This window comes from Sparus aurata, chromosome 12 (assembly GCF_900880675.1).
Source record: "Sparus aurata chromosome 12, fSpaAur1.1, whole genome shotgun sequence".
In the NCBI taxonomy this organism is placed as follows: domain Eukaryota; kingdom Metazoa; phylum Chordata; class Actinopteri; order Spariformes; family Sparidae; genus Sparus; species Sparus aurata.
In genome coordinates, this window is record NC_044198.1 from 30,046,989 (window position 1) to 30,058,745 (window position 11,757).

The following is an 11,757-nucleotide window of genomic DNA, read 5'->3' on the forward strand; positions in this document are numbered from 1 at the left end:
TTTTGGAGAGTATGCAGATTCACAGTCCACACGAGAACGGGAGGGCTGCGTTTTCTGATTCTTCTACCCTGAGACCCGTTTTCAAAAAAGTGCGTTTTCAGGATCCATGTGGACGGTTTTTGCAAAAGAGCGTTTTCGTGTGGAAGGCCTCTAAGGCCTTGTCCACATGTACCAAAACCATCTTTTTTTCCCTCCGTCTTCCTCGGCATCATTTCAAGAATATTGGCGTCCACACGGATCCACTGACTCAACACGCTGTAGTTCATATTCCAGCCTATAGGTGGCGCTTGAAATTCACCAAAGACGGAGAAGAAGACACGGAGCATGCGCATTAAGCTTGCGCTCTGTAAACAAACAGACAGTAGACGGAGAAACCAAACACAACAAGAAGAAGATGACAAAGGCGAGTGCAAGGAAACCAGAATCGTTCGTGTGGACAGTTATCAAGGTCGAACTGCTGCTGAGACTCACACTCGACTCGGGAAGAAGACAAGCATGTAGTTCGCCGTTGTTGTTGTTGTTGTTGTTATGAGACGTTGCGGGGCTCAGAGGGCGAGGGGTGGGGCGATGGCGTCATCGTTTTGGAAAGTATGCAGATTCACAGTCCACACGAGAACGGGAGGCTGCATTTTCGGATTTTTCTACCCTGAGACCCGTTTTCAAAAAAGTGCGTTTTCAGGATCCATGTGGACGGTCAGTCAAAACAATGTAATACATGTGCGTTTACACAAAAGAGCGTTTTCGTGTGGACGGCCTCTAAAGGCCCCTACACACCGCCCAGATATCCAACTGCCTTATCCGACCACTCTGTTGCCTCTCGTCTGACCCGTTCGTCAGAAAAGTTGCATTGAACACACCGCTTCGACGTGCTGCCAGCTCCACTGTAGCGTGTACGTTCTGCGCCTGCGCAAGATGCAATAAGCCTCCTTAACAGCGGGTGGCGCTAGTCTCGTGCCAGTTATCCAAAACACGAAAACAGGAAATGACGGAACGAAGCGAGGAATGGAGTGCATAGAAAAACAAAGCACACACAGTATCGATTCAGTATTCGTCCGACCCGAGAAGACGTTTGTGGACTAAATACTTGGCATACGTGAAAGATGACTGTGGTTAGGCTGACACTCGCGTTGTGTGCTCTCGGGCTCGTTATGATACGAAGCCGTCACCATCGTCACTTCCGCCCCTCCCACACATCGCGCTGATTCACTAGCACACCGCCAATCAGAGAATCCAATGGCTCAGACATCCGACGGCCCACCTCCTCAGACTTTGCATTCTGAATCGGATCCGACAACGTCTGCACGGCTCCGAAAGCTTCCGACGCAGCTGAACACACCGAACATATTTGTTCTCGACCTCGTCCGAGTCTCCCCAAACGCTTCAGACGTCCAACGGTTGGGCCGGTGTGTTCCTGCCTGAAGTCCATATAGCAGTGTGATGGAGCAGCTCCGTCACTAATTGTAGGCAACGCATATGCACACACACAACATATTTCTCTGTGGTGTCACACACACACACACACACACACACACACACGACACACAGCTCTCTGACCCGTTCACGTCGGAGTTAAAAACATCCCGTAATTCATTCCCTTAACTGCTTAGTGTGATCAAGGTTGCACACCTGTTCTTCCTACTATTTCCTGGATACATACATACATACATACATACATACATACATACATACATACATACATACATACATACATACATACTCACACAATCAGCACACACTCAGTGCTGCTTTATTTTCACCACAAGGCGGTTCGTCGGCCACATTTTCATGGCTTTTCTCTCCTCCCTCAGCCATCATAACCTGGCAGTCACCACTAAACTGATGCCGATTAAATTTACCAGGGAAGCTAACGGCAAGCTTGGGCTTCATCTGATTGGCCCTTGCATCCAGGGCTACGTCTAAATGTTGCATGCATGGCGCATGTAAGCAAAATGAGTTTTCTTATTCATTGCGTGTCAGGCAGTCTTTTCACTTTCAGTGTCCTTTCAGTTTCTCCAAACAGTGCCATGTGTGACGTTCACTTACTCATCAAGTGAAGGTCATGGAGAAAATGAATGGAACAGGCGGGAAGAACAGTCCACTATGCTTGCTGTGAGTGAGAGGTCCATAACACAGTGAGACAGATACAAAATCTTAAGAAGATGTTTGCCTTCACATAAGCCACAGCTGTCCTGTGTGATCCGGAGCCAAATTCCACAGCCAACGCATCCTTCAGCTCTTTTTTGAAAAGACCAGCTATTTCTGTTTTGAGTGAGGACAGCAGCTCGGCCTGTCCGGGCATGTTGTTAGCTAGTAGCCAACACACGGCCCCCCACACCAAGACAGTCTGATTTATTTATTGGACTGAGTGGAGAACTTTCAACACTGACAGGAGAAACATTCATGTGTACCGTTGTTCCTGTGTACAATCATTTACATCATATGTAACACATGAAATCAATGTGTGTTGGTGCAGCCAGTGTTAACAGTCATTGTGGAGCTCAGTCCACCTGTTAGAGACAGAATATTTTATATTTCAAAACTGAATGATGTGAAAACTTTGAAGAGGCTTTGAACAGCGAAGCTGTAGAAGTTTCATGCTGAAGTAAACTGGCGGAGGAAAAAGTGTCAAACTAAAGAAGTAAATATAAGACCCGATCGTGCAACTGAAGGTGAGAATGCCGAGGTTTGATTTCATCACTTCCTGTCAGCTCTACACACTTTAACAATTAACACACAAACACGTCTCTGTCGCCCTCTAGCTGCTGGAGACAGTGAAGCGCTTCATGACACTACGAGTGAAGAGTGATAAAGAGTACGCTGCTCTGCTGCTCAGTATGACTCAGCAAACTGAGAAACAGGAAGCTGCTGATTATGTCAGCACAGTGAGCAAGGTAAGACTCAACTGGTCAGTCAGGCACACCTGCTGTCCCAGTGTCATCATACTGGTCTGTCTCTGTGTTTGTGTGTGTCAGTCGTGGTCTCAGGTGATTCGTCAGACGGAGGCATTGGGTCGAGTCATGAGGAGTCACGCTGATGATCTGAACTCTGGTCCTCTGCACCGACTGGCCACACTGATCCGGGACAAGCAGCAGGTGAAGAAGAGCTACCAGAGTCTTCATCAGCAGCTGGAGAGTCACAACCACAAGGTCTGCTGAGAACACACACACACACACACACACAGAGAACACAACACTGTAGTTTACAGTAAGAGCAGCTGACAGGTCAGTTGAAGTGTCTAGAAGCTAAAGAAGACCTGAAGGGATTTGAAGCGTCAGTAGTAATATTTAAAAACAGTCAAACTGTCAAATGAAGAGATTAAAACCACCAGAGAGAAAGAGTGAAAGGTGGAATCGGCTGTTTGAGGTAGAGGAAACTGTAGTCAGTTCAGATGTGACAGCAGTTGATGATGATGATATTGTTGTTGTTGCCAGGTAACCAGGAGCGACCTGGACAAACTGAAAGCCACGTATCGTCAGCTGAGCCGCGACGCCAACAATGCCAAAGAGAAATACAGAGAGGCTCTGGCTAAAGGTTTCTCTTCTTAACTCCTCAGAGTGATGATATATAAAAAAGACTAAAACTTAATAATAGACTAAGAAACTTTCAGTTTATCGAGGTCAGAGTTTCTGTCCTTGAATGTTTCAGTAATGTCTCCAACCTTAAGTTATTTCACAAATGTCCCTCATTTCCTCCACCTCCTCCATCCAATCACAGGCCGGGAGGCAGAGCGTGCCCGCGAGCGTTATGACAAAGCGACGGCAAAGCTCCACAACCTTCACAACCAGTATGTGTTGGCGGTGTGCGGCGCTCGAACGCAACAGGATGAACACCGCCGCCGAGCTGCGCCCGCACTGCTCGACGCTCTGCAGAGGATGCAGGAAGACATGACACTCGCCCTGTGAGTCACACGACCACACACACACTCTGAACCCTTACCTGACACACACGTGCTACCTGACACACACGTGCTACCTATCATATTGATGTACTGATGATGTTCTTGTGTGTACCTGTGTAATACTGCAGTAAAAGTATTCTGGAGGAGTACTGTGAGATCAGCAGTCTGCTGACGGAGGAGATCGTGAAGGTCCATCAGGAGATCTCAGCAGCTGTGCAGCAGATCGACCCGCTGGCCGAGTACCAACACTTTATCGACGCCTACAGGTCTGACCGTCACCACTCGTCACACATCCCTCACACTCTGGTTACTGTGGTAACGGTTTTTGTGTGTCACTTTTGGTTACCATGGTAACAGGTCTCCGGAGACCCCTGAGGCAAGCGTGGAGTTTGATGCGTGCCTATTGGAGGAGACGGACAACCTTCCGGCCAATGAGATCCTCTGGAACACTCTGACGGCCGACAGCCTGCAGGCCATGTGAGCTGCTTCAAAATAAGACCGTCATGCACGGTTTCCTGTAGCCTGTCAAAGTAAAATGTTTTACTAGCTTTCTGTGACACTTTGTCGATCTGTTTGTTTGCTTTTCCAGGTTGTCGTCGGCGACGGAGGAGCTGGTGCTGACTCAGCAGAATCTGAGGACAAAGGAGGCATTGGCCGACGACCTCGATACCAAAATCCAGACGAGTCAGCAGAGCCCCGAGAGGAAGAGCGAGTGAGTGTCTCTCTCTCGCTTTCATTCATTCAATTTCAATTCAATTCAAAAGGCTTTATTGGCATGGCATTTTTGTGTTGCCAAAGCACAATCACATCAATAAATAAAGATAATACTATTCAACAGAACAAAATCAAAAACTCAATATAGTGGGGCAGATAACCAGAAGGATTGTGCATTTTATGATAAAAGCGTCAAATTTGGTATGCTTGTAGCCAAAGGTATATAGAACAAAATTAGATGTGGAGGCACGACAAATTTTCAATATGGCGGCCATTTTTCAAGATTGCCGCCAGTGACGACGACTGTACAATTTTACAATCTGTATCAAACCAGTTTTTATTTGTTATGGTTTTTGGTTTGTTTTTGGTCAATTTTAGTTGTGCTTCTTTTGCTGTTTGTCTAATTATATTGTTCATATTGTTAACTGCCAGATTGAGGTTTTCTTTATTACAAGAGTAAGTATAGTTCAAAAAGTTGTCTAAAAGTGTTTGGATTTTTGGGGTGTCATTGCTCTCTGGTATTGTTCTGTGCTGTTTTGGTCCCATCTGTATGAATTTCTGATGTTGTACAGCTTACTGGGTTGTGTGTGTATCAATTTAATGTCTGATCTTTTAATAAACAGGGTAATTTGGCTGTGATCAGACAGAGGAGTCAGCGGTTTAACAGTGAATGAGCTGAGAGAGGAAGGTTCAAGGTCTGTGATCATATAGTCTACAGTACTATGGCCAAGAGGTGAGCAGTAGGTGAATCTACCCAGGCTGTCCCCTCGTACCCTACCATTGACAAAGTACAGACCGAGGCTCTGGCAGAGCTGCACCAGCTCTCTTCCATTCTTGTTGATGACCTGGTCACTATTGTTCCTGCGGGGCAGAGTGAAAGTGTTGGATATATTTCCATCTGTGATGTATTTGTCCACTTGTGGATCTGTGAGGTCATTAAGTGTTCCTGTGCGTGCATTCGTGTCCCCGCAGATGAGCACATTTCCCTGGGCCTGGAAATGGCTTACCTCTGTCTCTAGTGTGAGGAAGGTGTCTTCTGAGAAGTAGGGTGATTCGGAGGGAGGGATATATATTGCACAAATAAATAATTCCTTATCTGTTAGTGAGAGCTCTTTCTTTAGTCTTAACCAAATGTAATTTTTTCCCATTTTTTAGGGGATCAATATGAATATGCAGATCAGATTTATACCAAATGATTAATCCTCCAGATTCCCTACCTTTATTAGTGTTGCTGTGTTTTTGAGATGGTTCTATCATTTCTCTATAATTGTTGGGACAGTGGGTAACAGTATCAGCTTTACACCATGTTTCCTGTAGAATGATGATATCAGTATCTATAAGGTTTGCTCTAAATTCTGGTGCCAAACTCTTCAGCCCGAAGGTTGAAGATTTTAGGCCCTGTATATTCCACATGCATATTGAAAGGGATTCATTGTATAAGACAGGTGACAGGGAGAAAAGCAAATAGTTGAAAACAATTGGACTGTCAAGAGAGTCAAACACTGAATTGTATAAATGTAACATGCATGAACAATATCTAGTTAAAAGTCAAAGATATAAAATATTAATAGGTACTTTTACCTTGTATGTACCTTGTGTGTGTGTGTGTGTGTGTGTGTGTGTGAGTGTGTGCGTGTGTGTGTGTGTGCATGTGTGTGTGTGTGCATGTGCGTGTGTGTCTGGACACTAGTTCAGTTTGTTGCAGATGTACTGAAGGAGTTGTTTAATGTCGTTCATCCCTTCTCGGTCCACTCGTCCTTGGAGCGCCTCTGCGTAGCTGCGTGGAGCCTGGTGTGACTCTGTCTGCTGTGACTGTGGGACGGGGTTGGGTTGGGGCTGCGGACCCCGCTCTTGGTTCTGGTAGACTCTCTGGTTTGGTGTGGGGTAGTAGCCTGAGTCAGGGCCTGTCTGCCTTTGCTGCTGGAAGTGGTGGTATGGTGGTGGAGGTGGGGGTCTGTGGTGTGGGCCGGGTCTGGGTGGGTGTCTGGGAGGTCTTTGGCTCCAGATGGGGTCTGGTGTGTAATGAGGTTCCCTGCTAGGTCCTCTGGCTGCTCCTCTGGTTGGTGTGAGATGGAGGCTTTGACGGCCCAGTGCCACATCCTTCAGTGATTTGGTAAATATGCCCACGGCCTGCTTTTTTAAATGGGAGTGGTCAAACAGGTGCTCAGGAGTTATGGCTGGATGATGTGCAACGTGCACATTAGGGAGCGAGGCACAGCCTCTGGTGATGTCTCTGTTCACCCTGTGGATGGTTCTGGGGTGAAAGTCTCTGCGGGGTAGCAGGGTAGAGATGGTGATATGCGAGTTTGGAAAGGATTTTGTTTCTCTCAGCTCTGTGGTGAGGGTCTGTTTATCCTTCTGCAGGTTGGAGATCTGTTCCCTGAGTTCTTGTGTAGTAGTGTCCATCTGGTGCTTATATTGGCCGAGTTGTTCCTGGAGGTCAGGGTGTGTTGTGGTGCTGGTGGGGAGTAGCTGTTCTCTCAGCTCGGTCAGCTCCACCTCTAGCAGAGCCAGTCTGTCTCTCAGGAGGCTGATCGTGTGCTGCTCTGGATGCTGCTTGTTTTCGGCTCAGGTGGGGAAGCTTTGAGTACTGCCATGGACCTGGCTGTCTGCTGTTGTGGTGCGTATGGTGGTGGGAGAGCTCAGAGTGCTTCCTGTGTCCTTTTTAGATGCTGCTGTCTTCTTCAGAGTAGGAAAGCTCTGTACAAAGGAACCAAGGGCAGCTTCATTGCCTTGCACCATGACTGTGCCATTTTGTTAGAAGTTGATGGTCAGTATCTTTCTCTCTTGGCACTTATCTTCATCCTCAAAGATCTGAATTTGTCTCCCCTTGCAGATTCCTCTCTTGACGTAGAAGCTGTAGTGCTTTGATATGGCTGTATGCCATGCAGTGATATGCTCAGTGTAAAACAGCAGATTGTTAATAACATCAGTGTTATTAAAGCGGTCAGTATATAAAGTCTCTGGGTATTCTCTTTGGATTCTATGTTTGAACTTTATTCTTCCATTTTCTGATTTTATATCCTCAGGGTACTCAAAAAACTGGAGGAGTAATGTGTCCCTTACTGCTGCTGCTGTAGTTTCAGTGACCATGTTGCTATGGCAACCAAACAACAACCAAGCCAATGATGCTAGCTAGTTAGCTAGCAAAAACACAAAAAACTAATAAAAAAACAAAAAAAGCAGTTTCTAATTAATAAGCAGGTAAGCTTCTCGTCCTTTCTTGCTGTCAGGTCAGTGTTATTTTCCCACCTGGTTCCTTGTGGGGAGCTGAGGCTCAAAGAAAAGTTGGTTAGCAGTTGGTTAGCTATCTAGCAGCATTTGTCAGTTGGAAGAATTAAAATATACCTACATTGAGGTTTCCAAATAAAAAAAAATAATAATAATTATAAAAAAGTATCTCCATCTCGTTTTTGAAGGTATTCCTCTTGTTCTTGATGTTTGTGTCTCTCTTGACAATCCAAAAGTCCAATATTAAATCAGGAGCTCCTCCTCAGCATGTCATCTCTCTCTCTCTGTCTGTCAAATTCAAATTCAAATGGCTTTATTGGCATGACGTAACATTGTACATATTGCCAAAGCAAGCATTACAAGTTATAATAATCACAATAAAGGAAGCAGTATTTACAATAAAGGAAAACAGTATTTACAATAAAGGAAAACAGTATTTACAATGAATTCATAGGTAATCAGTAAAAAAAAGAAAAATAAAATAAAAATGAAAAATAAAAATTACAGTAAATCACTCAATTTGTGTTAACTAAAAATATCATTTAAAATCATTAAAAGGCTACAGAATGACAAACAATAAATGTGTGTGTCAGCTGATAGTGTGTGTGTGTCCCTGGCTGTCTCTCAGTGTGTGGCAGGCAGAAACATACACTGCTGCTAATGTGCTGCTCTTTGATTCTTCCCCGAGTAGGATCGACAGTTTTTCCTCGTCGTATAGTTTAGAGAAAGAACCTTTTGTTAACATTTCAAATTTAGGGAAATATATTTCTCTATATACTTAAATGTTTCACATTTGGTGAGGAAGTGTAACTCTGTCTCAGGTTCATTGAGACTGCAGTGGCAGCACAGCCTCTGCTCTGCAGGGAGCCTCCCTGTTTCAGTAGCCAGGCTGTGTTCACTCAGTCTGGACTTTGTCAAGGTTCGTTTCAGCTGAAGATCAGTCACCGTGCTCAGGTACTCTGCTGTGGTGTAGGGTCGATTTAGAGCCAGATAGCATTGCATTTTGCTCTGTGTTTTTGTTTGTGTTTGCCAGTAGGTGATGTAGTTTTGTTTTGATTGTTTAGTGATTAGGGTTGGGTGTGATTGGTGAGCTGGTGTGTTCCTGGGCAGGTTTGTGATCTCAGCCTCTGAACCAGTTGGGTAAGGGGGTTCCTGCTGCTCGTGTCTTGGCATTGCAGGGCTTGATAATAGGGCTGGGTATCACCAGGTACCTCGCGATACGATACTATCACGATATTTTGCCCACGATAACGATAATATCACGATACAGCGATTCTGCGATAATCGATATATTGCAAGGAATTTCATCCACGATACATCACGATATCTGTGTCACTGAAGAAATTCAGAATTTATTGACTGCACTGAATCCATTTCACAGGAATTACAAAACATTGTCAATCAATTTCACATGAATGACAGCCAAGTAAACAAAGAGTGTATTGCACAGTGTCTCTTCTTAACACACACACTGACTACAACTATCATTAAATATCTATATGTGTGGGTTTCAGAGCTGCTTAAACCATTTTTTTTTTTTTATTTGGTTGTATACCTATGTTTGAATAAAGATAAAGCTGTCCTCCGAAGAGGGGTGGTGGTGGTGGTGGGCCAAAAAAATATACATTTTTAAATATCGATATTTGGCACCAGTGTATCGATAACATACCTCAAGATGAAATATCGCGATATATTGTAGTATCGATATTTGGCACACCCCTACTTGATAATGATACCAGAGGGGGTCACTTAGTTTTAGATGTGTCCAAAAGTTAATTTCTCTTTTTTGTATTTTTATAATTAGTAGGTATTTGCCTAATTCTGCCCTACATGCATTGTTTGTGGCTTTCCTCTGGACATGTAGAAGAATTTTACACAGCTCTGCATGCAGGGTCTCAATGGGCTGTTTATCCCACTGAGTGAAGTCATGATTTGTAAGTGGACCCCACACCTCACTGCCATAGAGTGCGATTGGTTCAGTAACGCATTCAATTAATTTTAGCCATTGGCATTAAAGTTTTAACAACAATATTGCCAAAGCATCTTGTCTAAACTTACGGACATTAACAATAACTTAACATAAACATATACACAACATCAAGATTGATTTACAACAATTTAGATTTACATTAATTACATATACAGTATATCCTGAGTGTGTGTGTGCGTCTCAGGTTGCAGCATGCTGATATATATTGGGCAGCAGATGTGCCCTGTCTGCTTCTCCCAAGAGTATATTAAAGTCATTCAGATCCTTGAAATCTGGGATTATAGAGCTGAACTTTTCAAAATAAACATAACATTCTAATCTACTGTCTTTTAGTTTCTTCTTTCCGATGTTCCAGATAGGTTTCTTTACATTGTGTTATGATTAGCTTGACTGTGATTGGTGTTTGGAGAGCAGTGTTGTTGTGAGGCTGGTCAGACTGTCTGAGAGGGGCAGTTAGCCTCAGTACCAGCTGACACAGTGGACTCTGTTCTGGGCTCAGCTCTGAGTGTCTCAGCTGGATTTCAGGTGGTTCAAAAAGTCGAGTGTTGTCTTGTGAATGTTGGTTATCAGTGGGTATCTGCCTGATTCTGCTCTACATGCATTTGTTGGTGTGTTTCTGTGTACGTGTAAGACGTATCTGCAGAATTCTGCATGTAAGGATTCTGTTGGATGTTTGTTCCAGCAGGTAAAGTTCTGATGACTGAGTGGATCCCAGACTTCACTACCATACAGCGCAATGGGCTGGATGACACCATCACATATTGTAAACCAGATTTTGACTGGAAATTATAAAATGTTGTCTTAATTGCATGTAAGGCTCTTTGAGCTTTTTCTTTTAGTGCATCACTGCCATGTTGAAACTCCCTGATGCTGTGATGGTTATACCAAGGTCGGTATAACTCGTGCTATGTTCAATGACATGCTTATTTATGGTAAACTGGTGTTTGTTCTCCTGACATCTGGGGCGTTTTTGGAAGATCATGATATTAGTTTTCTTCATATTTAATGCCAGGGCCCAGTTCTGACAGAACTTTCCTACTATGTCCAGCTGTTGCTGTGGTCCTTGTTCAGTAGGAGACAGTAGAACAAGGTCATCAGCATGAAACAGAGACTTCACCTCTCTATCTAGGAGGGAGAGGCCAGCAGCAGCACACTGATCCAACTCAACAGCAAGTTCATTTATATACACGTTAAACAGAGTCAGACCTCAACTGCAGCCCTGGCGTACACCTCTTCTCTGGGTGAAGAAGTCAGTTTGTCTCCAATTTTAACAGCACACATATTTTCCAAATACATTGATTTGACCAGATCATACATTGTGCCCCCTATACCACAGTGGAGGAGCCTGTAATAAAGCCCTTCATGCCAAATAGAGTCAAAAGCCTTCTTGAAATCAATGAAACTAGTGAATATTTTACCATTTTTTGTTTGGTGGACATGTTTGTTAATTAAGGTGTGAAGGGTATATACATGGTCAGAGGTGTGGTGTTTTGGGAGGAAGCCAATTTGACTTTTACTCTGTCTCTGTCGCTGTCTCTCTCTCCGGCTCTTTCTGATGGTCTGTGTCTCTCGCCCTCAGCTGTGTCCTGCTGCTCAGTCAGAAACTTTCTCTCCTCGAGCTTCATCACGCCGTCCAATCACTGCGCAGCTCAGAGGCCCGCCTCGCCTCTCAGAAATCCTTGTTGGACGCCAAGATGGCGGATGCCGCTTCCCCTCCCCCACCGCCGCCTCCCCCCGTGCTTCCATATGAGGACGATGCTCGCTCGATCGGATCCACTGTAAATAACTCTTTATCGATCAGTGATTGTTGATTAATCTGATCTGAGCTCTGTACAGGAGCTACAGCTGTGAGCTGCACTTCAAAATAAAAGCGTGGTTTCAAGAATCCAAATGTTACGTGTGTGTGTGTGTGTGTGTGTGGTGT

At 44.5% G+C, this 11,757-nt stretch overlaps 1 protein-coding gene across 1 annotated transcript in view; it reads left to right on the top strand.

Annotated features, from left to right (window-relative positions):
* Positions 1-11,757, top strand: part of fer (fer (fps/fes related) tyrosine kinase) — a 30,818-nt gene that overhangs the window by 10,455 nt on the left and 8,606 nt on the right. The window contains exons 3-10 of the mRNA XM_030436360.1: positions 2,760-2,891; positions 2,973-3,146; positions 3,432-3,531; positions 3,715-3,898; positions 4,027-4,164; positions 4,256-4,375; positions 4,488-4,610; positions 11,413-11,633. Coding sequence (XP_030292220.1) covers positions 2,760-2,891; positions 2,973-3,146; positions 3,432-3,531; positions 3,715-3,898; positions 4,027-4,164; positions 4,256-4,375; positions 4,488-4,610; positions 11,413-11,633 — 1,192 coding nt within the window. The remainder of the gene's footprint in view (positions 1-2,759; positions 2,892-2,972; positions 3,147-3,431; positions 3,532-3,714; positions 3,899-4,026; positions 4,165-4,255; positions 4,376-4,487; positions 4,611-11,412; positions 11,634-11,757) is intronic.